This window comes from Arachis hypogaea, unplaced genomic scaffold (assembly GCF_003086295.3).
Source record: "Arachis hypogaea cultivar Tifrunner unplaced genomic scaffold, arahy.Tifrunner.gnm2.J5K5 arahy.Tifrunner.gnm2.scaffold_193, whole genome shotgun sequence".
Taxonomy (NCBI): domain Eukaryota; kingdom Viridiplantae; phylum Streptophyta; class Magnoliopsida; order Fabales; family Fabaceae; genus Arachis; species Arachis hypogaea.
Genome location: NW_027255556.1, coordinates 1 through 25699, shown reverse-complemented (window position 1 = coordinate 25699; position 25699 = coordinate 1). Strand labels below are relative to the sequence as shown.

The window sequence follows — 25699 nt, the reverse complement described above, 5'->3', positions numbered from 1 at the left end:
CGACTCTCCATCTGTTCTCTGGTCAGGGTCACCGCCATGGCACGAGGCCCCCATCTCCGATGCCGCCTGGCAATTTGCACCAACCAGGCCCTGGTAGGCCTCCACGCCTCCTGTTCCCCACAGTTTGCACACCTATGGGTCCTCCACCACCTGGTCAGATGGTGAGAGGGCCTCCTGCTCCGCCAAGGTCGGGGATTCCCGCCCGTCTCCGCCTCATCCTGGGATGCCTCCTCCACCTGGCAGCGGCGTTCCGGTGTTCGGACCTCCTCGCCCAGGCATGCCTCCTCCACCGAACCCACAAAACCAGCAACAGCAGTAGTGGTAATGAACTAGGTAATTTCTTTTTTTTTTCTTCTTCTATTTTGATTTGTTTCTGATAACTAATATAGCTTGTGTCTTATGGTTATCTAGCATAATTTGTGTAGGATTATATTTATTTTTTTTTTGTCTAAGATTGTGATGTCTTGATAGACGAAGAGTGGTCATAGAAGTTCATGAAATTAAAATACGATGGGAATTTGCAGTTTTGAAATAAAAATGAAATTGTTCATCATGTATTTTGGTATTATGATTTGTAGATATGTTAGAATGCTATCACTAGAAGCAATTAGCTGCAGACAAAGAAGACAGTATTTGGCATATCATAGTCATACTCATAAACAGTTTATGAGTTTACTTTTGGATATAGGGTATAATCCTAATAAATCATTTTGTTAGTTTATGATTGAGTAACAGAAGGAAATCAGTTAGTTGGTATGAAGTTTATTAGTATAATGGTAGCAGCAACTTACATGAGTTTTGTGATAAACCTTTTGTCTTTCACTTGTACCTTTTTATATGTGGGTTTATTTATAGGGAATTTCTATGGATTTTCTTCCTTTGTGTTTGTGATTTGACTGTGAATCCTGCTAATTGAATTAGGTAGCCTTCATTGTCAAACAATTTTGGTTTATTTAAATAATAATGTAGCTAATTTGAACTATCTATGGATGACTTTACTATGAATAAACTATCTATAGATGCTTTTGTTCTCCCCCAAAATGAAATACACTGTCTCTCACTTTTCATAGTTGAGCTGAACCCGTGACCATGTATCTTAGATTTCAGTTTTCATTTTATTCTCTTATTCACTTATCCATAGTCATTGAAGTTGTTATTAATTCCAAGGTCAAACTCGATACCTCCTGCTGAAGATTCTCGTTTATCCTCAAGTCTGGATTCATTCCGTGGTTTTCATGCAGGATTGTAGTCAGCACAACTGTTTAGCTTTATTTTGGGCATTTCAATGCTAGTCAATGGTATTTTGCTAATAAATAACGGAATAAAATTTACTTGGTTAATATTTTTGTCTCTCTGTGGATGACAAATAACAGGAATTTGGATTCTCTAAAGTTTAAATTTCACTTTAGAGGGTAAAGTGTGATCTCTCACTATTTATTTCATAAGTGGGGCCAAGAAAAAAATATGAGAGAGAAACCATTCAATAATGAGAGATTACACTTTACTCTCTAAAGTGAAAATTGAAAATTCAGAGGATCCAAATTCAATAACAAAATCAAAGAGAAGGAGAGGGAGGGGGTGGGGGGAAGATAATTAGAATAACTTAGTATACTTCTGTCACATATGTTCCCGTTTTCTGTCGAATATATTTCATTGCCTTGCATAAAACAGATTTTCAGAACAAGCATGTTTTGTAGGATGTGATTAAATTTGTCACATCTATTTGGTATAAAGCTAATGTTCTTTTTAGAGGACTTTCCCACTTAAACATGTTGAGATTTGTAAGCTACACGTCATAGAAAGCACTTTAAATCCCCCTCTCTCCCTCTCCTTTTTGTCCATGATCTTCCATAGAGGATCTCTTACCATCCATTTCCTTTATTATCTTCTCTCGTTCTTAATCATATTCTTTTTTATAGAAAAATGCATTTCATTAATCAAATAATAGAAATTATTGAAGCTGAATTAACTGATTGACCCTTAGACTATATATTTGGAATATAAATTAAAGAGTGATTCTAGGTAACCAACTTTTTTGGCCAACATCAGCCAACTTTTTTAAAATTATTTTGTTTATTTTAAAATCTAGACGCTAACTCGTAATCTTTAACCTTAAATCCTAAATTATAAACCTAAACACTAATGTTGGCTAACTAAAAGGTGGTTCTCTATACTTTCGTTAAATTAAAACATGATACAGATTGTATGTATCGTATGTTTTGTTTATCTCATTTTGGTTGGATACTTTTACATGAGCTGAATAATTTGGTATTAATATTATTATATGAGTAGTACATTCTATTCATTCTATATACCAAAAGTATTAACCACTAGTTAGAAGTGGGGCTGTCACCTGGTGTTTTCCGTGACCAATCTGTTCTTTAATTGTACGGTCATATCCATTGAATTATGTGCCTCTGATTTTTTTTATCTGCATTTTCAGCAACCTTTATTTTTTGCTGACATGTTAACATTACTTTCAGCCAGTTCACTGGTTATTGTAGAATCTGTGGGCTAAATTTTTTATGAAGAGATCCATTTTTTTGTATGGTCACTAGTTACAACTAATTTATTAAATCTTTAACTTGGATTTGTATTAGCATCTTGTAGTTCATTTTTGTCTTATCTACTCTGACCTATGGTTAACTAGCATCCCTCATTTTTTCTCTACTAAACAGAGATGTTTAAATTACTGTGCAGCTAAATTCGAGTTGTTATTGTTGGTGCTCTGAAGAATTGAAGATTTGGACCTTGGACATGTGCATGTTGCAAACCATCTTGTAGTTAAGCGGTGATTGTTGCTTGTACAACCTAGATCATTCTCTTGTTAGGGAATTTTTTAAAATGTGTTGATGAGAAGTTATATGTTAGAAAATCATGTTTTCGGGGAGGTTATGCTATTGTAGCCTGAGCATTAGACTTATAAATCAATTGTGTAGATTGTCAAGAAAGGAACAAAAATATGATGCCGGATTGCAAAGACAGTGTACTGATTTGTGAGTGTAGGACCGATCTGTGACCCCCATATATTTCCGATTACATAATATACTTATGACTTGGGTAATGTTGAGCAATCTTTTTAGCTATATACAATTATTAGATAAAGGATAGCTAGTGGTTCAAATAAAACGTTCCATGGATAATTTAAATGGAACAGTAAATGTGCTATTTGTTTCACCAAACATTTTCCCCCATTTTACTGGAAAACATTCATAACTGGAAAATTTTGTAATCAGAACTTGCTTATTCTATATGTAAGAGATCTCAACTAACATAATTATACAACTTTCCTTTACAAGATTAACAACTCTAATACATATACAATTTTTCATCAAGCTGTGTCAGCCATGGATGGTATTTTAAAATCTACTTGGAATATCTTTCTTCTGATTTGAGCTGTTGGATTCTTTGCCGTAGTCTATGCCGGTGGTCATGAATTTTCCAAAGGCCATGTCTCAATATAACCGTTGAGTATATGCCATGTGTGATAATGGGAGCTAGAATGTTATTTGTCTGTCACATAACCATTGCCAATTAGTTTATCCTTGAAACTATTACACAAAACCGAAAAATATTTTCAGAAGATTATATAAAATGTAAAGATAAGAAGATTACTTGAATCCATTCAAAACCCAAGTAGAGGGCAAGAAGTCCTTCAAGAAGAGGGGAATATATCTTTTTCATTTGGCGCTTCTCATACCATGCTGCAAACCGAAAGCAGATAGTGCAATCAGACTCATGAAACAGATATAATAAGTAGAAACTGCTTAATCAATGACTAGTAGATATTATATCATAGAGAAACTTTATAACTTTAAGACTTTATTCCACCACTTTCTGAACCAAATGAAACTTTGTTCAATCTATGAATCTATGAACTGATTCTAATGCTTTGCTGCAGGGATAAGTAATTGAACCTTCAAACAGCTTTTTCAAATCTTGACAGCCCGAGCGAGATTGCAAAACAGGTGCCACAACATAAGTGGGATCTGAAAGAAGTAAACAAATAAGCAAGAGATCGTTAAGCAAGCTTAAAAACAAAATAAGTCAATACAAAGGGAAAACATGTTGAAGGGCAATAAGAAGAGGACCTTTGAGCGAGGTAGCCACATAATAGAGAGAACCAGTAAGAACAGCTGTGAGTACAGCTGCAAATGCTTGCGCAAAAGGTACAAATGGAGGCAATACCCCTGTCTACAATTTTGCAAATAAATCACCATTTAGCCACTGGAATGAAAACTTTTGCTTTGGATACTTGTAATAAGTAGCCCTTGTCAGATGGTATAACTGAAAAAGGAATAGTAACTTGAGCAATAGGTTATTGGTAGGAACTGGCGTCAACAACTTCTGTAAATCCAAAAGCTTTTGCTACGGCAACAACAAACACAATAACAAATAATGAACCAAGGATTGTGCTAGGTGAAAAAATAATATTCAGATCGATTTCAGGACTGATTTTGGCACCTTTTTCACACTTATGTGGATTCTTATCCACGCCAATTATTCGAGATGCTCCCCTTAGTTTTGTACCTTGTGCAACCTAATTAAAGGAGAATTCATAAATTATCTTGTAGTTTGGAAATGATAATTAGTAATCAATTGAGAACTGAAAAGTTAAGATAGACAGAGTTGTTCGCTGCACTTACAGAAAGGCCAATAATTCCGAGACCAAATATCACCCCAGTTGATCCTTTTGTCACATTAGCAACATTCCATGCTGCGCCTAGACCTTCCATGAGTGACATAATCAATCAGAAACCAAGAATTTATCAATGGAATTAAGAGTTATGAATTCATCGAAGCAAGGCAGCAACTAGAGTTTAGTGGGCACTCTAATATTACTTTTAGATCAAGACTATACTCTAAGAAAATGCATGAAATGCCACTTTGATTCTAGACATATTATGTTTCAATACATGAAATACCACATATAAGAACCATTCCCAACCCAAGCAAAATGTGAACTTCTAAGTTTAAGTTAAGCAATCATTATTTCAGGCATTCAATAAGCCCAACAACACATGAAGTCAGTATTTTGTATTAACAACTTCTGAAGAGGCAGCAGCTATGTATGAGCGTGAGAATCCATCAACCCAGTTAAATAGTTTCCAGTAAGTATCAGAACAAGAAAATTACAAATACAAGAAATAGAAAGCCTAAGATCATTATGAAACTATACTTACTTTTAAATCATGTGAAAGTTTTAAATTTTCTTCAAGATCGCTTTTTCTTTTGGCCAACTCATTAGATGCAGCTGTGATGGCTTCATTTTGCTTGTCATTGACTGCCTAATAAACAAAAAATATGTGAATTTGGGAATTGTAGTTCAACAAACTGCTGAAAGATAACCATAAATAGCAAAGACATCAATAGTGATTTACTGAGTGAAACATAATAGAATAGTGAAAGACACACATATGAGCTGAGTAACTTTACCTTTTTTCCCTGATCAGGCAGCATATTCAAAACTGAGCATAAATGAACTTTTAATTATTTAAACAAAAGCTGCATCAACCAGCCCCTTCTCTCGGGTATAATCCAAATCACTCGAACTCCCACTTCCACTTCAAAATCCCAGAAAAAAGGGAAAACCCCACTTGCACTAGAACTCCCACATCAAGAGGGAATGATCAAAATGTAAAGAAATATCCCTCAGAGCTAATAAATAAATAAGATAAAATATAAGCACATGAATCCAAAAATTGCAATTAACATGAGAAAAGCATGGATTGCATGTACAGAGGCAGCATCAAACTTAATTTCACAAGTACAGTTCAGCAGGACAGCAGGTAGAATCAGGTCACATGAAACAGAAACAGCACAGCAATGATCACACCAACATCATTCAGCAAACAAGCAGTATTAAGCCATATTGGATAAACAAGAACGGAGCAATTATCAGGCCTAGAATCCTCTAACCACAACCTAGCTACCTAACAGCATATATATCTATCTATCCTAACAAACATAATTAATCCGCAATCTAACTAAAAATAACAACAGAATTAATAAAAGAAAGTAAAGAAACAGAGCAGGAAGCAGGGATGAGGCAGGGACCTGGAATGTAGCAGAGACAGACTGGGAAATGGAAAGGGGAAGAAGAGCAGAAGTAGTGCCGCCCAGAGTTGGTGGTGGCCGGCTGAGCTCGCGGCGGAACGATGCAGGGCAGAGAGATTCAGCTTCTCTCTGTGGCAGTGACGAGAGCTGGGGGGGCAGAAGCGTTCGAAGGGAAGAGGAGAGGCGAGAAGAGAAGAGGGAAGGTAAGAATGGTGGTCAGCTTGCCGGATGGTGGGTCGCCGGATGGAGAGCACGGAGAGAGAGGAGCGGTAAGAGGGGGTGAGAAGAGGTAAGAAAAATAGGCAGAGAGGGAGGTGACTAATTTAGGGTTCAGCAGCTTCGTTTAGTTTAGCCTTTCCTTCTTTTTTCTTCTTTTCTTTTTTTTTTAAAGAGACAAAACGACGCAGTTTAGGGGTATTACTTTCAAACCAAAAATCCGCTAAAAAATCAGAAGGTTCTGTCGGTTTACTGGTTAACCGTCGGTTCGATCGGTTTTTATTGATTTTTTGTCAAGCGGTTTCTGACCTGATTCGAACCGGTTAGGTGATCGGATCTCATTTATTCTGGTTGAACCGGCCAGTCCGGTTCGGTTTTTTAGAACCATGGTTACGTTCCTCTAACCAACGACACCGTTTTGAGCAAATTTTAGAAAATCGGTCGGGTCCTGGTTCGGTTCGACTGGCCGGTTCTCGACCGATTCGACGGTCCAACGACGGTTTCTGAATCTTTCGATTTTGATATATGATCGATTCGTTTTTTATACCGGTTCACAGTTCGAACTGGTTTTCAGAATTTTGGTCCGGACCGCTTTTCCCCTCGGTTCACGATTTGACCGGTTCGACCAGTCGATTCGAACCGCTTTCAAAACTGCGTTTTTTCCTTATTCCAAAAATCCGGCCAGGTGACGGTTCGGTTCGACCGACCAGTTCGACGGTTCAATTGCGGTTTTTGAAATTGGGGGTTTTATCATTTGTCCGAGTTGTTTTTTGTAGCGGTTCAAGGTTTAACCAGTTCAATCGGCCGGTCCAAACCGATTTTCAGAAGATAGATTATAACCATTCTCTCCTGTTGTTTTTATTTTAAAATGCTTAATATATTTTAGTATCAAATTTTCAATTCAGCTTACAATGCAGAAGTGGTTCAAGGAATCTAAATGCTAGAGTGAAAATTAAGCTTCATCTAAATTCAACTAAAATCGAACGAAAGACAGAAACATTAATTTTCAACAAGAGTCCATAAAAAATATAGTGCATAATAATTTTTTAAGTAAAAGAGATGAAACTAACAAGTCTTAGTAGTTAATATAAACTAAACATGACTACATGACAATTACAATTATTTAATTTTTGTTTGACTCATTTTGTTTATACTTATTGTAATTCCTAGTAGCAGATTCAATGACATTACGCAGCATCAAGTTGTGGGGCCTTAGAATCAAATCCAACGCAAGTCGCATCCTTGTACCATCATTAACCTGAAAAATATAAATATTTTAGGTTACCAACAAAACCATACACATTAGCAATTGAAGTACTATTTTTTTTCAGCAAAAGAAAATTACATTTATTGTATAACTATATGTCTTCCTATAGTTTGTCATCCAGGTTGCCATCCATACCCCACAATCATTACTGTGTTAAATAAGACACGGTTAGCTTATGCAGATAAAAATTTAAAAGAGGAAAACACAAATACAGATATTCCTTACGAGCCAGGAGCTTGTTCTCCTATTTCTAGTATATCCACAAATGCAAAATCAAGTATCCTTGACTTGAACGGAGTGTTGTATTTATAGAACGAGTCATACTTGAGCATATCTTCCAGATATTTTGCCTATTTATATAGGAAAAAAATTAAATAAAGGACGATATTTGAAACATAAAAAAAATGTCATAAAAGTGAAAATGGGAAAAGTTAATTTACCAGCTTTACTATACTCGATCTCTTTTGCTCTTTATCTGTAGCAATCGGTAGGGAGTCTAGCAGAATTGTTTGATGATTGCACAAATAAAAAACAACCAGATACCAATGTGTGTTGTTCTCGTTGACAAGTAAAAAAATCTAGCACAAACTTTCACGTATTAGAATAGAACTAGATACAATTTTTTTAAATAAAAGGTATAGATCAGTTCATAAAGATAAATGCCAAAGTGTATAGGTAGTTGGTGATATGTTATGCTTTCTTATTCAATGACTACTTATTATGTTGATACCTCAACTTGGAAACAACACTAGATCCCGTTTATGGCTTGCTCAGCAAGAAGAATCTGTTGCTAAGAGAGCTCTTTTACAATAGATGAACGCAACGCTGCCTAAGATTAAACTGAAAAGGTCATCTTGCAAGGTTCAGGTTCATGTTCAGTTAGCATAATACCACAGAATGATCAACATTTTCTATCTCAACATTTTTTTGAAATTGATAATCCTTTGTCTCCTGACATTTTTAAATTAGAATCTGAGGTGTTAAGTGATAATGTTAACCCTCAAAGTCAAAATTTAATATTTAGATATTTCTTTTTACTATTTAACTTTTGAGTTTGTATTTTGATAAGATCATATGAATTTGGTTGATGATTTTTTGTGTAGTGTTTTAAATTTGGAAGATATTTTAAGATGTTTATTTATAATTTATTTATTATTTTATTCTATAGCGATTTTTCCGGTTGAATCATCGGTTGGACCGGTTGGATCAATAAACCAATAAACCAGTGACTAGAGCGGTTTGATGATCGATCCGGTTTTTAGAACTTTATTTACAAGTATAAAATAACAATTGTTAGACCAGCCCTATGCCAGTAATTAACAGTTGTTAGACCAGCCCGGCTTTTGGAGTGTTACCGGTTCAAAACGAAAGGCCTCCAAACGCCGTCGTTTTTATTTCTTCATTAAAAAAAAAAAAAAAAAACAGATTCAGAAATCAAAACCCCTCTTCGATAGATACCCTTTGGCCCTTTCTCCCTCTGAAAACTTGGAAAGAAGTATAGAACTCAAAAACCCAACCCTAAACCCTCTTCGATACCCAGCCACCATCCCACTTTCATCGCCGAGCCCTTGCCGCCGGGTGGAACTGCCGTTGTCGCCATCACTTCTCATTCTTCCGTCGCCGCCACTTCCCTTCCTCCCTCGCCGCCGGTAAGCACTGCTGCTTCAATATATTTTTGCTTGTTTTGTAATAATGCTGATTCTGAGTTGCTGAGATAATGATACTGAATTAATGATTTTGTTAATTTTGCTTATTCTGAGTTGCTTATTTTCTGAAATAATATTGTTGTTGAATTTCTGATTTCTAATTTCATGAGTTAATTTTATTGATGGTTAATTTATTTAATTTGTTGAATGCTGGTGCGATTCTAAATTCAATTTAATTTTCATTCTGAGTTTGGAATTGGATTCAATTTAGTTTTTGTTGCTTATGTGTTGAAAAAGTGGCATTATTCTTTACAATAAACGGTACCTGAAGCCTGCAGTGCGATGAGTGAATCCATGTTTATGGCTGCTGCGTTAAACCCTCCCAAAACCCCCTTCAAAATCAACCTCACACCCGTTCTTCCGCCTCCCCCAACCTCCTCCGCACTCACTTTCAAACCAAACAACAACTTCCCCACACTCTCCGCCGCCGCACAACCACAACAACAAGAACACGCCGCTCTGCTCGACACTCTTCGCAACAGCACACGCAAGAACCAAGTGCTCCAATCCATCAGAACCACCTCCCCCTTCAACTGCCTCTCCGAAACAAATCTTCACCATACGGTTCTCGCCCTCACCTCCAAAACCAGGGGAAAGGTGCATATTTCCTTCTTTAATCCCTCTCCAATTTATCTACTCATTAATACAAATGAATGGAAGTCGAGATTTCTAGTAAAATTGCAACAGTAATATAAAAGCAGAAAACATTGCACTAAAAAAAAATCATTTGAAAAATTGATGAATTTGGTTACATGTGGTCTTATGGCACAGGTTAGAGACATATATGATAGTGGAGAGTACCTTGTTTTGGTTACTACTGATCGCCAGAGTGCATTTGATAGAATCCTTGCTTCAATTCCCTTCAAGGGACAGGTTTTGTGTTCTTATTCTCTAACCTTGTTCTTTGTATGAACAGTTTACTTGGTTGATCATGGATCACACTCAATGTTCTTTATTCCCACTTGCAGGTTCTTAACTAGACAAGCTTGTGGTGGTTTGAGAGAACCCAGCATATAACTGCTAATGCCGTTGTGTCCACTCCTGATCCTAATGTTACCATAGCAAAGAAATGTTCTGTTTTCCCTGTTGAGTTTGTTGGTGAGTATTTTGTTAATTGGTATTTCGGATTGGTGCTTGCATACACATTTTATCAAATGATTTCAATGGCTATGAATTGGCATATATGTTTGGTATAGGTTGTGGAGGAGGAGTTAGTTTGCTGGAAATGATAGCTTGAAAAGTACGATAGAAATAGAATATATTCAATTCTGTATTCTATAGACCCCTTTCTGAGGATATATTTAAAACTTACAAGCAGCAGAAATTCTACCAAGAAGTGTTTTTTTAAATAAAAGAAATTATATAAATAAAGCTTAAAACCAAAAGACAGATGAACATTTAACTCTCATAGAAATCATGCTTGGTCTTTGCCAATTGCGCCATGTATTTAACTTGTATACTTGTCAACCAAACCGATGTCTTTGGCACACATTGTTACTGAATAATGAATGATGAATATTTCATTAACTTATGTCACATTGCTCTGGATCTTTCTTTCTTCTTATACTCTCTCTCTTCACATGAAGTCTCAGGGAATATTGCTCTGCCTCTTTGCTTGGTAATATGACTATGATCAATCATCTTTGTAGTTTAGGGAATTTTTTTATCTTAATTTTTAAGGTTAAATAGGCATATTTTGAAGGATAGCAAAGCCATCCTTCTTTTTCGGGTATTGATATCAAAGTCATCTTTATCCAATTAGTTTTCCTTTTGGATTAACAAATTAATTGAGAAGACAAAAAGATGGAAGGAGATTCAGTGAAGTTAATAGGATTTTGGGGTAGTCCAGCTGTTCTAAGAGTGAAGTGGGCACTAGCAGTTAAAGGAATAGAGTGCCAATATGTGGAAGAAGATCTCAGCAACAAGAGTGACATGCTCCTTAAATACAACCCTGTCTACAAAAAGGTACCTGTTCTTGTGCACCAGGGTAAGCCCCTTGCTGAATCACTGCTCATTCTTGATTATATTGACGAGACTTGGAAGCAAAACCCTCCGCCTTTTTCTTGAGAATTTAGTTCATTATGCTTCTATTATGTATCATATATTACTATCTAATTGAAATATACTTATATTATGTATCATATATTACTATTTAATTTAATAATCAAATGTGTCACATGACACTCTTATTAAAATTGAGAGAAAATATTTTTTTTTCAAAATTAATAAACTCCTTTCCTAAATTCTCTCATCTATATCTCTCCATTTTTCTATTTCTCTCTACTATTTTTACTCTATATATAATTATATTTTATATTAGTAATTTGACAAATCAAAATATGTCATCCGATATTTTTTTATAATTAAAATGTTTTAAATGTAAAAGTATACATATTAAATTATTTTAAATTTTAGATAACGAATGTTAAAATTAATTATTAATAAAAAATTAGATTTTTTTCATATAAAAATAATAATTAAAAATTTTATTATTTAATTTTTTATCTGCATATATCTTGGTCTTCTTAGGCAGAGACTTTTGTCAACTTACGACTTTTTTGCAAAAGTAGTTTGATTTTATAGATCTTTTGTATCATGCATAATTTATACGGTCAGAACAAATTGAACTATAATTTTTAAAAAAATTATTCTCGTAATGTTATTATGGATAAAAATACTAGTTCTAATATAATACACAAATGCACTAATGCTAACTTAATATATGAATGATGCACAAATGAACTAATGCTAACTTGATGCATAAATGAACTGATACTAACTAATACCATTGGTATAATGAAAACTGAACTAATGCAATTTAACAAATTCTAATATAATATACAAATGCACTAAAACTGAACTAATGCAATTTAAGTAAAAAAAAGTAGAAATAGAACACCCTAATTTTAATTTTAATACAATTAATTTAAATTTCAGAATACAACAAGTTAATTAGTTTATAAAATTATGCTTGTATTTTGAAATCTAATTAACTTGTTGTATTCTGCAATTTAAATTAATTGTATTAAAATTAAAATTAGGGTGTTCTATTTCTACTTTTTTTTACTTAAATTGCATTAGTTCAGTTTTAGTGCATTTGTATATTATATTAGAATTTGTTAAATTGCATTAGTTCAGTTTTCATTATACCAATGGTATTAGTTAGTATCAGTTCATTTATGCATCAAGTTAGCATTAGTTCATTTGTGCATCATTCATATATTAAGTTAGCATTAGTGCATTTGTGTATTATATTAGAACTAGTATTTTTATCCATAATAACATTACGAGAATAATTTTTTTAAAAATTATAGTTCAATTTGTTCTGACCGTATAAATTATGCATGATACAAAAGATCTATAAAATCAAACTACTTTTGCAAAAAAGTCGTAAGTTGACAAAAGTCTCTGCCTAAGAAGACCAAGATATATGCAGATAAAAAATTAAATAATAAAATTTTTAATTATTATTTTTATATGAAAAAAATCTAATTTTTTATTAATAATTAATTTTAACATTCGTTATCTAAAATTTAAAATAATTTAATATGTATACTTTTACATTTAAAACATTTTAATTATAAAAAAATATCGGATGACATATTTTGATTTGTCAAATTACTAATATAAAATATAATTATATATAGAGTAAAAATAGTAGAGAGAAATAGAAAAATGGAGAGATATAGATGAGAGAATTTAGGAAAGGAGTTTATTAATTTTGAAAAAAAAATATTTTCTCTCAATTTTAATAAGAGTGTCATGTGACACATTTGATTATTAAATTAAATAGTAATATATGATACATAATATAAGTATATTTCAATTAGATAGTAATATATGATACATAATAGAAGCATAATGAACTAAATTCTCAAGAAAAAGGCGGAGGGTTTTGCTTCCAAGTCTCGTCAATATAATCAAGAATGAGCAGTGATTCAGCAAGGGGCTTACCCTGGTGCACAAGAACAGGTACCTTTTTGTAGACAGGGTTGTATTTAAGGAGCATGTCACTCTTGTTGCTGAGATCTTCTTCCACATATTGGCACTCTATTCCTTTAACTGCTAGTGCCCACTTCACTCTTAGAACAGCTGGACTACCCCAAAATCCTATTAACTTCACTGAATCTCCTTCCATCTTTTTGTCTTCTCAATTAATTTGTTAATCCAAAAGGAAAACTAATTGGATAAAGATGACTTTGATATCAATACCCGAAAAAGAAGGATGGCTTTGCTATCCTTCAAAATATGCCTATTTAACCTTAAAAATTAAGATAAAAAAATTCCCTAAACTACAAAGATGATTGATCATAGTCATATTACCAAGCAAAGAGGCAGAGCAATATTCCCTGAGACTTCATGTGAAGAGAGAGAGTATAAGAAGAAAGAAAGATCCAGAGCAATGTGACATAAGTTAATGAAATATTCATCATTCATTATTCAGTAACAATGTGTGCCAAAGACATCGGTTTGGTTGACAAGTATACAAGTTAAATACATGGCGCAATTGGCAAAGACCAAGCATGATTTCTATGAGAGTTAAATGTTCATCTGTCTTTTGGTTTTAAGCTTTATTTATATAATTTCTTTTATTTAAAAAAACACTTCTTGGTAGAATTTCTGCTGCTTGTAAGTTTTAAATATATCCTCAGAAAGGGGTCTATAGAATACAGAATTGAATATATTCTATTTCTATCGTACTTTTCAAGCTATCATTTCCAGCAAACTAACTCCTCCTCCACAACCTATACCAAACATATATGCCAATTCATAGCCATTGAAATCATTTGATAAAATGTGTATGCAAGCACCAATCCGAAATACCAATTAACAAAATACTCACCAACAAACTCAACAGGGAAAACAGAACATTTCTTTGCTATGGTAACATTAGGATCAGGAGTGGACACAACGGCATTAGCAGTTATATGCTGGGTTCTCTCAAACCACCACAAGCTTGTCTAGTTAAGAACCTGCAAGTGGGAATAAAGAACATTGAGTGTGATCCATGATCAACCAAGTAAACTGTTCATACAAAGAACAAGGTTAGAGAATAAGAACACAAAACCTGTCCCTTGAAGGGAATTGAAGCAAGGATTCTATCAAATGCACTCTGGCGATCAGTAGTAACCAAAACAAGGTACTCTCCACTATCATATATGTCTCTAACCTGTGCCATAAGACCACATGTAACCAAATTCATCAATTTTTCAAATGATTTTTTTTTAGTGCAATGTTTTCTGCTTTTATATTACTGTTGCAATTTTACTAGAAATCTCGACTTCCATTCATTTGTATTAATGAGTAGATAAATTGGAGAGGGATTAAAGAAGGAAATATGCACCTTTCCCCTGGTTTTGGAGGTGAGGGCGAGAACCGTATGGTGAAGATTTGTTTCGGAGAGGCAGTTGAAGGGGGAGGTGGTTCTGATGGATTGGAGCACTTGGTTCTTGCGTGTGCTGTTGCGAAGAGTGTCGAGCAGAGCGGCGTGTTCTTGTTGTTGTGGTTGTGCGGCGGCGGAGAGTGTGGGGAAGTTGTTGTTTGGTTTGAAAGTGAGTGCGGAGGAGGTTGGGGGAGGCGGAAGAACGGGTGTGAGGTTGATTTTGAAGGGGGTTTTGGGAGGGTTTAACGCAGCAGCCATAAACATGGATTCACTCATCGCACTGCAGGCTTCAGGTACCGTTTATTGTAAAGAATAATGCCACTTTTTCAACACATAAGCAACAAAAACTAAATTGAATCCAATTCCAAACTCAGAATGAAAATTAAATTGAATTTAGAATCGCACCAGCATTCAACAAATTAAATAAATTAACCATCAATAAAATTAACTCATGAAATTAGAAATCAGAAATTCAACAACAATATTATTTCAGAAAATAAGCAACTCAGAATAAGCAAAATTAACAAAATCATTAATTCAGTATCATTATCTCAGCAACTCAGAATCAGCATTATTACAAAACAAGCAAAAATATATTGAAGCAGCAGTGCTTACCGGCGGCGAGGGAGGAAGGGAAGTGGCGGCGACGGAAGAATGAGAAGTGATGGCGACAACGGCAGTTCCACCCGGCGGCAAGGGCTCGGCGATGAAAGTGGGATGGTGGCTGGGTATCGAAGAGGGTTTAGGGTTGGGTTTTTGAGTTCTATACTTCTTTCCAAGTTTTCAGAGGGAGAAAGGGCCAAAGGGTATCTATCGAAGAGGGGTTTTGATTTCTGAATCTGTTTTTTTTTTTTTTTTTAATGAAGAAATAAAAACGACGGCGTTTGGAGGCCTTTCGTTTTGAACCGGTAACACTCCAAAAGCCGGGCTGGTCTAACAACTGTTAATTACTGGCATAGGGCTGGTCTAACAATTGTTATTTTATACTTGTAAATAAAGTTCTAAAAACCGGATCGATCATCAAACCGCTCTAGTCACTGGTTTATTGGTTTATTGATCCAACCGGTCCAACCGATGATTCAACCGGAAAAATCGCTATAGAATAAAATAATAAATAAATTATAAATAAACATCTTAAAATATCTTCCAAATTTAAAACACTACACAAAAAATCATCAACCAAATTCATATGATCTTATCAAAATACAAACTCAAAAGTTAAATAGTAAAAAGAAATATCTAAATATTAAATTTTGACTTTGAGGGTTAACATGATCACTTAACACCTCAGATTCTAATTTAAAAATGTCAGGAGACAAAGGATTATCAATTTCAAAAAAATGTTGAGATAGAAAATGTTGATCATTCTGTGGTATTATGCTAACTGAACATGAACCTGAACCTTGCAAGATGACCTTTTCAGTTTAATCTTAGGCAGCGTTGCGTTCATCTATTGTAAAAGAGCTCTCTTAGCAACAGATTCTTCTTGCTGAGCAAGCCATAAACGGGATCTAGTGTTGTTTCCAAGTTGAGGTATCAACATAATAAGTAGTCATTGAATAAGAAAGCATAACATATCACCAACTACCTATACACTTTGGCATTTATCTTTATGAACTGATCTATACCTTTTATTTAAAAAAATTTGTATCTAGTTCTATTCTAATACGTGAAAGTTTGTGCTAGATTTTTTTACTTGTCAACGAGAACAACACACATTGGTATCTGGTTATTTTTTATTTGTGCAATCATCAAACAATTCTGCTAGACTCCCTACCGATTGCTACAGATAAAGAGCAAAAGAGATCGAGTATAGTAAAGCTGGTAAATTAACTTTTCCCATTTTCACTTTTATGACATTTTTTTAGGTTTCAAATATCGTCCTTTATTTAATTTTTTTCCTATATAAATAGGCAAAATATCTGGAAGATATGCTCAAGTATGACTCGTTCTATAAATACAACACTCCGTTCAAGCCAAGGATACTTGATTTTGCATTTGTGGATATACTAGAAATAGGAGAACAAGCTCCTGGCTCGTAAGGAATATCTGTATTTGTGTTTTCCTCTTTTAAATTTTTATCTGCATAAGCTAACCGCGTCTTATTTAACACAGTAATGATTGTGGGGTATGGATGGCAACCTGGATGACAAACTATAGGAAGACATATAGTTATACAATAAATGTAATTTTCTTTTGCTGAAAAAAAATAGTACTTCAATTGCTAATGTGTATGGTTTTGTTGGTAACCTAAAATATTTATATTTTTCAGGTTAATGATGGTACAAGGATGCGACTTGCGTTGGATTTGATTCTAAGGCCCCACAACTTGATGCTGCGTAATGTCATTGAATCTGCTACTAGGAATTACAATAAGTATAAACAAAATGAGTCAAACAAAAATTAAATAATTGTAATTGTCATGTAGTCATGTTTAGTTTATATTAACTACTAAGACTTGTTAGTTTCATCTCTTTTACTTAAAAAATTATTATGCACTATATTTTTTATGGACTCTTGTTGAAAATTAATGTTTCTGTCTTTCGTTCGATTTTAGTTGAATTTAGATGAAGCTTAATTTTCACTCTAGCATTTAGATTCCTTGAACCACTTCTGTATTGTAAGCTGAATTGAAAATTTGATACTAAAATATATTAAGCATTTTAAAATAAAAACAACAGGAGAGAATGGTTATAATCTATCTTCTGAAAATCGGTTTGGACCGGCCGGTTGAACTGGTTGAACCTTGAACCGCTACAAAAAACAACTCGGACAAATGTTAAAACCCCCAATTTCAAAAACCGCAATTGAACCGTCGAACTGGCCACGATTGGTCGGTCGAACCGAACCGTCACCTGGCCAGATTTTTGGAATAAGGAAAAAACGCAGTTTTGAAAATGGTTCGAATCGACTGGTCGAACCGGTCAAATCGTGAACCGAGGGGAAAAGCGGTCCGGACCAAAATTCTGAAAACCAGTTCGAACTGTGAACCGGTATAAAAAACGAATCGATCATATATCAAAACCGAAAGATTCAGAAACCGTCGTTGGACCGTCGAATCGGTCGAGAACCGGCCAGTCGAACCGAACCAGGACCCGACCGATTTTCTAAAATTTGCTCAAAACGGTGTCATTGGTTAGAGGAACGTAACCATGGTTCTAAAAAACTGAACCGGACTGGCCGGTTCAACCAGAATAAACGAGATCCGGTCACCTAACCAGTTCGAATAGGTCAGAAACCGCTTGACAAAAAATCAATAAAAACCGATCGAACCGATGGTTAACCGATAAACCGACAGAACCTTCCGATTTTTTAGCGGATTTTTGGTTTGAAAGTAATACCCCTAAACTGCGTCGTTTTGTCTCTTTAAAAAAAAAAGAAAAGAAGAAAAAAGAAGGAAAGGCTAAACTAAACGAAGCTGCTGAACCCTAAATTAGTCACCTCCCTCTCTGGCTATTTTTCTTCCTCTTCTCACCCCCTCTCACCGCTCCTCTCTCTCCGTGCTCTCCATCCGGCGACCCACCGTCCGGCAAGCTGACCACCATTCTTACCTTCCCTCTTCTCTTCTCGCCTCTCCTCTTCCCTTCGAACGCTTCTGCCCCCCCCCCCCGCTCTCGTCACTGCCACAGAGAGAAGCTGAATCTCTTTGCCCTGCATGTTCCGCCGCGAGCTCAGCCAGCCACCACCAACTCTGGGCGGCACTACTTCTGCTCTTCTTCCCCTTTCCATTTCCCAGTCTGTCTCTGCTACATTCCAGGTCCCTGCCTCATCCCTGCTTCCTGCTTGTTTCTTTACTTTCTTTTATTGATTCTGTTGTTATTTTTAGTTAGATTGCGGATTAATTATGTTTGTTAGGATAGATAGATATATATGCTGTTAGGTAGCTAGGTTGTGGTTAGAGGATTCTAGGCCTGATAATTGCTCCGTTCTTGATTATCCAACATGGCTTAATACTGCTTGTTTGCTGAATGATGTTGGTGTGATCATTGCTGTGCTGTTTCTGTTTCATGTGACCTGATTCTACCTGCTGCCTGCTGAACTGTACTTGTGAAATTAAGTTTGATGCTGCCTCTGTACATGCAATCCATGCTTTTCTCATGTTAATTGCAATTTTTGGATTCATGTGCTTATATTTTATCTTATTTATTAGCTCTGAGGGATATTTCTTTACATTTTGATCATTCCCTCTTGATGTGGGAGTTCTAGTGCAAGTGGGGTTTTCCCTTTTTTCTGGGATTTTGAAGTGGAAGTGGGAGTTCGGGTGATTTGGATTATACCCGAGAGAAGGGGCTGGTTAATGCAGCTTTTGTTTAAATAATTAAAAGTTCATTTATGCTCAGTTTTGAATATGCTGCCTGATCAGGGAAAAAAGGTAAAGTTACTCAGCTCATATGTGTGTCTTTCACTATTCTATTATGTTTCACTCAGTAAATCACTATTGATGTCTTTGTATTTATGGTTATCTTTCAGCAGTTTGTTGAACTACAATTCCCAAATTCACATATTTTTTGTTTATTAGGCAGTCAATGACAAGCAAAATGAAGCCATCACAGCTGCATCTAATGAGTTGGCCAAAAGAAAAAGCGATCTTGAAGAAAATTTAAAACTTTCACATGATTTAAAAGTAAGTATAGTTTCATAATGATCTTAGGCTTTCTATTTCTTGTATTTGTAATTTTCTTGTTCTGATACTTACTGGAAACTATTTAACTGGGTTGATGGATTCTCACGCTCATACATAGCTGCTGCCTCTTCAGAAGTTGTTAATACAAAATACTGACTTCATGTGTTGTTGGGCTTATTGAATGCCTGAAATAATGATTGCTTAACTTAAACTTAGAAGTTCACGTTTTGCTTGGGTTGGGAATGGTTCTTATATGTGGATTTCATGTATTGAAACATAATATGTCTAGAATCAAAGTGGCATTTCATGCATTTTCTTAGAGTATAGTCTTGATCTAAAAGTAATATTAGAGTGCCCACTAAACTCTAGTTGCTGCCTTGCTTCGATGAATTCATAACTCTTAATTCCATTGATAAATTCTTGGTTTCTGATTGATTATGTCACTCATGGAAGGTCTAGGCGCAGCATGGAATGTTGCTAATGTGACAAAAGGATCAACTGGGGTGATATTTGGTCTCGGAATTTTGGCCTTTCTGTAAGTGCAGCAAAACTCTGTCTATCTTAACTTTTCAGTTCTCAATTGATTACTAATTATCATTTCCAAACTACAAGATAATTTATGAATTCTCCTTTAATTAGGTTGCACAAGGTCAAAACTAAGGGGAGCATCTCGAATAATTGGCGTGGATAAGAATCCACATAAGTGTGAAAAAGGTGCCAAAATCAGTCCTGAAATCGATCTGAATATTTTTTTTCACCTAGCACAATCCTTGGTTCATTATTTGTTATTGTGTTTGTTGTTGCCGTAGCAAAAGCTTTTGGATTTACAGAAGTTGTTGACGCGAGTTCCTACCAATAACCTATTGCTCAAGTTACTATTCCTTTTTCAGTTATACCATCTGACAAGGGCTACTTATTACAAGTATCCAAAGCAAAAGTTTTCATTCCAGTGGCTAAATGGTGATTTATTTGCAAAATTGTAGACAGGGGTATTGCCTCCATTTGTACCTTTTGCGCAAGCATTTGCAGCTGTACTCACAGCTGTTCTTACTGGTTCTCTCTATTATGTGGCTACCTCGCCAAAGGTCCTCTTCTTATTGCCCTTCAACATGTTTTCCCTTTGTATTGACTTATTTTGTTTTTAAGCTTGCTTAACGATCTCTTGCTTATTTGTTTACTTCTTTCAGATCCCACTTATGTTGTGGCACCTGTTTTGCAATCTCACTCGGGCTGTCAAGATTTGAAAAAGCTGTTTGAAGGTTCAATTACTTATCCCTGCAGCAAAGCATTAGAATCAGTTCATAGATTCATAGATTGAACAAAGTTTCATTTGGTTCAGAAAGTGGTGGAATAAAGTCATAAAGTTATAAAGTTTCTCTATGATATAATATCTACTAGTCATTGATTAAGCAGTTTCTACTTATTATATCTGTTTCATGAGTCTGATTGCACTATCTGCTTTCGGTTTGCAGCATGGTATGAGAAGCGCCAAATGAAAAAGATATATTCCCCTCTTCTTGAAGGACTTCTTGCCCTCTACTTGGGTTTTGAATGGATTCAAGTAATCTTCTTATCTTTACATTTTATATAATCTTCTGAAAATATTTTTCGGTTTTGTGTAATAGTTTCAAGGATAAACTAATTGGCAATGGTTATGTGACAGACAAATAACATTCTAGCTCCCATTATCACACATGGCATATACTCAACGGTTATATTGAGACATGGCCTTTGGAAAATTCATGACCACCGGCATAGACTACGGCAAAGAATCCAACAGCTCAAATCAGAAGAAAGATATTCCAAGTAGATTTTAAAATACCATCCATGGCTGACACAGCTTGATGAAAAATTGTATATGTATTAGAGTTGTTAATCTTGTAAAGGAAAGTTGTATAATTATGTTAGTTGAGATCTCTTACATATAGAATAAGCAAGTTCTGATTACAAAATTTTCCATTATGAATGTTTTCCAGTAAAATGGGGGAAAATGTTTGGTGAAACAAATAGCACATTTACTGTTCCATTTAAATTATCCATGGAACGTTTTATTTGAACCACTAGCTATCCTTTATCTAATAATTGTATATAGCTAAAAAGATTGCTCAACATTACCCAAGTCATAAGTATATTATGTAATCGGAAATATATGGGGGTCACAGATCGGTCCTACACTCACAAATCAGTACACTGTCTTTGCAATCCGGCATCATATTTTTGTTCCTTTCTTGACAATCTACACAATTGATTTATAAGTCTAATGCTCAGGCTACAATAGCATAACCTCCCCGAAAACATGATTTTCTAACATATAACTTCTCATCAACACATTTTAAAAAATTCCCTAACAAGAGAATGATCTAGGTTGTACAAGCAACAATCACCGCTTAACTACAAGATGGTTTGCAACATGCACATGTCCAAGGTCCAAATCTTCAATTCTTCAGAGCACCAACAATAACAACTCGAATTTAGCTGCACAGTAATTTAAACATCTCTGTTTAGTAGAGAAAAAATGAGGGATGCTAGTTAACCATAGGTCAGAGTAGATAAGACAAAAATGAACTACAAGATGCTAATACAAATCCAAGTTAAAGATTTAATAAATTAGTTGTAACTAGTGACCATACAAAAAAATGGATCTCTTCATAAAAAATTTAGCCCACAGATTCTACAATAACCAGTGAACTGGCTGAAAGTAATGTTAACATGTCAGCAAAAAATAAAGGTTGCTGAAAATGCAGATAAAAAAAATCAGAGGCACATAATTCAATGGATATGACCGTACAATTAAAGAACAGATTGGTCACGGAAAACACCAGGTGACAGCCCCACTTCTAACTAGTGGTTAATACTTTTGGTATATAGAATGAATAGAATGTACTACTCATATAATAATATTAATACCAAATTATTCAGCTCATGTAAAAGTATCCAACCAAAATGAGATAAACAAAACATACGATACATACAATCTGTATCATGTTTTAATTTAACGAAAGTATAGAGAACCACCTTTTAGTTAGCCAACATTAGTGTTTAGGTTTATAATTTAGGATTTAAGGTTAAAGATTTACGAGTTAGCGTCTAGATTTTAAAATAAACAAAATAATTTTAAAAAAGTTGGCTGATGTTGGCCAAAAAAGTTGGTTACCTAGAATCACTCTTTAATTTATATTCCAAATATATAGTCTAAGGGGTCAATCAGTTAATTCAGCTTCAATAATTTCTATTATTTGATTAATGAAATGCATTTTTCTATAAAAAAGAATATGATTAAGAACGAGAGAAGATAATAAAAGGAAATGGATGGTAAGAGATCCTCTATGGAAGATCATGGGACAAAAAAGGAGAGGGAGAGAGGGGGATTTAAAGTGCTTTCTATGACGTGTAGCTTACAAATCTCAACATGTTTAAGTGGGAAAGTCCTCTAAAAAGAACATTAGCTTTATACCAAATAGATGTGACAAATTTAATCACATCCTACAAAACATGCTTGTTCTGAAAATCTGTTTTATGCAAGGCAATGAAATATATTCGACAGAAAACGGGAACATATGTGACAGAAGTATACTAAGTTATTCTAATTATCTTCCCCCCCACCCCCTCCCTCTCCTTCTCTTTTGATTTTGTTATTGAATTTGGATCCTCTGAATTTTCAATTTTCACTTTAGAGAGTAAAGTGTAATCTCTCATTATTGAATGGTTTCTCTCTCATATTTTTTTCTTGGCCCCACTTATGAAATAAATAGTGAGAGATCACACTTTACCCTCTAAAGTGAAATTTAAACTTTAGAGAATCCAAATTCCTGTTATTTGTCATCCACAGAGAGACAAAAATATTAACCAAGTAAATTTTATTCCGTTATTTATTAGCAAAATACCATTGACTAGCATTGAAATGCCCAAAATAAAGCTAAACAGTTGTGCTGACTACAATCCTGCATGAAAACCACGGAATGAATCCAGACTTGAGGATAAACGAGAATCTTCAGCAGGAGGTATCGAGTTTGACCTTGGAATTAATAACAACTTCAATGACTATGGATAAGTGAATAAGAGAATAAAATGAAAACTGAAATCTAAGATACATGGTCACGGGTTCAGCTCAACTATGAAAAGTGAGAGACAGTGTATTTCATTTTGGGGGAGAACAAAAGCATCTATAGATAGTTTATTCATAGTAAAGTCATCCATAGATAGTTCAAATTAGCTACATTATTATTTAAATAAACCAAAATTGTTTGACAATGAAGGCTACCTAATTCAATTAGCAGGATTCACAGTCAAATCACAAACACAAAGGAAGAAAATCCATAGAAATTCCCTATAAATAAACCCACATATAAAAAGGTACAAGTGAAAGACAAAAGGTTTATCACAAAACTCATGTAAGTTGCTGCTACCATTATACTAATAAACTTCATACCAACTAACTGATTTCCTTCTGTTACTCAATCATAAACTAACAAAATGATTTATTAGGATTATACCCTATATCCAAAAGTAAACTCATAAACTGTTTATGAGTATGACTATGATATGCCAAATACTGTCTTCTTTGTCTGCAGCTAATTGCTTCTAGTGATAGCATTCTAACATATCTACAAATCATAATACCAAAATACATGATGAACAATTTCATTTTTATTTCAAAACTGCAAATTCCCATCGTATTTTAATTTCATGAACTTCTATGACCACTCTTCGTCTATCAAGACATCACAATCTTAGACAAAAAAAAAATAAATATAATCCTACACAAATTATGCTAGATAACCATAAGACACAAGCTATATTAGTTATCAGAAACAAATCAAAATAGAAGAAGAAAAAAAAAAGAAATTACCTAGTTCATTACCACTACTGCTGTTGCTGGTTTTGTGGGTTCGGTGGAGGAGGCATGCCTGGGCGAGGAGGTCCGAACACCGGAACGCCGCTGCCAGGTGGAGGAGGCATCCCAGGATGAGGCGGAGACGGGGCGGGAATCCCCGACCTTGGCGGAGCAGGAGGCCCTCTCACCATCTGACCAGGTGGTGGAGGACCCATAGGCTGCTGCCCAAACTGTGGCGGAACAGGAAAAGGCTGTGGAGGCCTACCACTGGGCCTGGTTGGTGCAAATTGCCCAGGCGGCATCGGAGATGGCGGGCCTCGTGCCATTGGCGGTGAACCCTGACCAGGAGAGACAGATGAGAGAGATCGATGAGCAGACAGAGACAGAGAGAGAGGATAGGAAGAGGAGAGAAGACGTGGAACACTGAAACCTTCATAGCTGAACGAGAAGGTTTCCGAAGGCAGATGAAGAATAATTTTGATTTTTTATTTTTTTAATATGTTTAACATAGATGAAAAGAATAATTTTAATTTTTTATTTTTTTAATGTGTTTTTTGTTTTGTTGTTTCAATTATTTGAAATTATAAAATTAGGATTAATTGAATTTTAAAATTTGATTAATTTAAAAGGGTATTTTTGTCTAATCAAATAAAGGAAAGATGTTTAAGTCTTTTTATAAAATTAAATAAATAAATATTTTTTATTTTTATTTAATTAAAAGGATCTTTTAGTAAAAGTGGTGATATACTATATATTTAAAAAAAAACTTAAATATTGACGTGAAAAATAAATTCTATATATTTTATTGTTATTTATCCATATTTTAAACGTATCGTACGTATAAATTTATCATCGTATGTAAATCACTATTATTTTTATTTTTTTTTTTTTTTTTTTTTTTTTTTTTTTTTTTTTTTTTTTTCTTTTTTTTTTTTTTTTTTTTTTTTTTTTTTTTTTTTTAAATTTATAATTTTTATTATTTTTTTTTTTTAATTTATATTTTAAAGTAATCCGTTATTGTTATCAATTTATAACAATACTATTTAATTGTAATATTAATTTATTTATAATATATATTAAATTTAATTATATTACTATAATGATATATAATATTTTAAATAAAACATTTTTATATATTTATAAATTATATACAATATTTTTAAAAATTTGTTAATATAAAATATTATTTAATTAATATAAAATATGTATACAATATTATATAATATATTTTTTTTATTAATTTTATATAAAATATAAAATCTATTCACATAATTATTCAAATAATTATTATGTTTAAATAATAATGCATATTAATATATCTATATGTAAAAAATGAATATGATCATTTTTTTTAGCAAAAAGAAATTTATTATCTAAAATATAAAAAAAAAATGATCACAATTAAAATTATTAATTGCTTTTTAAATTCAATGAATTAAAATATTATAGACTAAATATTGATATATATCTGAACTATGTCCATCTATCATTAAAATATTCAAATGTTTTGAACATTTTTACTTAATTAAAAAAAAATAATTAATTGTAATTAAATTATATATTTATAATTCATAATTAATTTTAAATATTTTAATTAAAAAAAATAATTATA

General features: G+C 34.0%; 2 protein-coding genes and 4 long non-coding RNA genes across 12 annotated transcripts; 3 read left to right on the top strand and 3 right to left on the bottom strand.

The window, feature by feature from the left end:
• Positions 1–147: 147 nt before the first annotated feature.
• Positions 148–3064, top strand: LOC114927327 (uncharacterized). Its single transcript, XR_003817645.2, has 2 exons — positions 148–333; positions 2701–3064. It is a non-coding gene; the product is annotated as an uncharacterized lncRNA (long non-coding RNA).
• A 612-nt stretch (positions 3065–3676) lies between these two features.
• LOC114927328 (uncharacterized) lies at positions 3677–6417 on the bottom strand. Of its 5 annotated transcripts, none has more exons than XR_011879428.1 (8): positions 6058–6417; positions 5437–5658; positions 5184–5288; positions 4647–4729; positions 4465–4540; positions 4092–4194; positions 3918–3989; positions 3677–3704 (listed from the first exon to the last, which is right to left on the bottom strand). It is a non-coding gene; the product is annotated as an uncharacterized lncRNA (long non-coding RNA). The 5 variants fall into 5 exon arrangements; XR_011879430.1 differs by lacking the exon at positions 3677–3704 and adding an exon at positions 4289–4368; XR_011879429.1 differs by lacking the exon at positions 3677–3704 and adding an exon at positions 4307–4368.
• A 2550-nt stretch (positions 6418–8967) lies between these two features.
• Positions 8968–10344, top strand: LOC114927326 (phosphoribosylaminoimidazole-succinocarboxamide synthase, chloroplastic-like). The gene is made up of 4 exons (XM_029296942.2): positions 8968–9189; positions 9525–9843; positions 10018–10119; positions 10215–10344. The coding sequence occupies exons 2-4, from the start codon at positions 9529–9531 to the stop codon at positions 10224–10226; spliced, it is 429 nt and encodes a 142-aa protein (XP_029152775.1). The 5' UTR covers positions 8968–9189; positions 9525–9528; the 3' UTR covers positions 10227–10344.
• Positions 10345–14089: 3745 nt separating this feature from the next.
• LOC114927325 (phosphoribosylaminoimidazole-succinocarboxamide synthase, chloroplastic-like) lies at positions 14090–15687 on the bottom strand. Of its 2 annotated transcripts, none has more exons than XM_029296940.2 (4): positions 15245–15687; positions 14591–14950; positions 14315–14416; positions 14090–14219 (listed from the first exon to the last, which is right to left on the bottom strand). In XM_029296940.2, the coding sequence occupies exons 2-4, from the start codon at positions 14903–14905 to the stop codon at positions 14208–14210; spliced, it is 429 nt and encodes a 142-aa protein (XP_029152773.1). In that variant the 5' UTR covers positions 14906–14950; positions 15245–15687; the 3' UTR covers positions 14090–14207. The 2 variants fall into 2 exon arrangements, with proteins under 2 accessions (XP_029152773.1, XP_029152774.1); XM_029296941.2 differs by having other exon boundaries at positions 14591–14916; positions 15245–15685.
• A 2563-nt stretch (positions 15688–18250) lies between these two features.
• Positions 18251–20351, top strand: LOC114927329 (uncharacterized). Of its 2 annotated transcripts, XR_003817655.2 has the most exons (6): positions 18251–18386; positions 18780–19001; positions 19149–19253; positions 19707–19788; positions 19893–19967; positions 20063–20351. It is a non-coding gene; the product is annotated as an uncharacterized lncRNA (long non-coding RNA). The 2 variants fall into 2 exon arrangements; XR_011879427.1 differs by lacking the exon at positions 18251–18386 and having other exon boundaries at positions 18400–19001.
• Positions 20352–21364: 1013 nt separating this feature from the next.
• On the bottom strand, positions 21365–24571 carry LOC114927324 (uncharacterized). The gene is made up of 2 exons (XR_003817644.2): positions 24103–24571; positions 21365–21728 (listed from the first exon to the last, which is right to left on the bottom strand). It is a non-coding gene; the product is annotated as an uncharacterized lncRNA (long non-coding RNA).
• Between the last annotated feature and the right edge of the window lie 1128 nt (positions 24572–25699).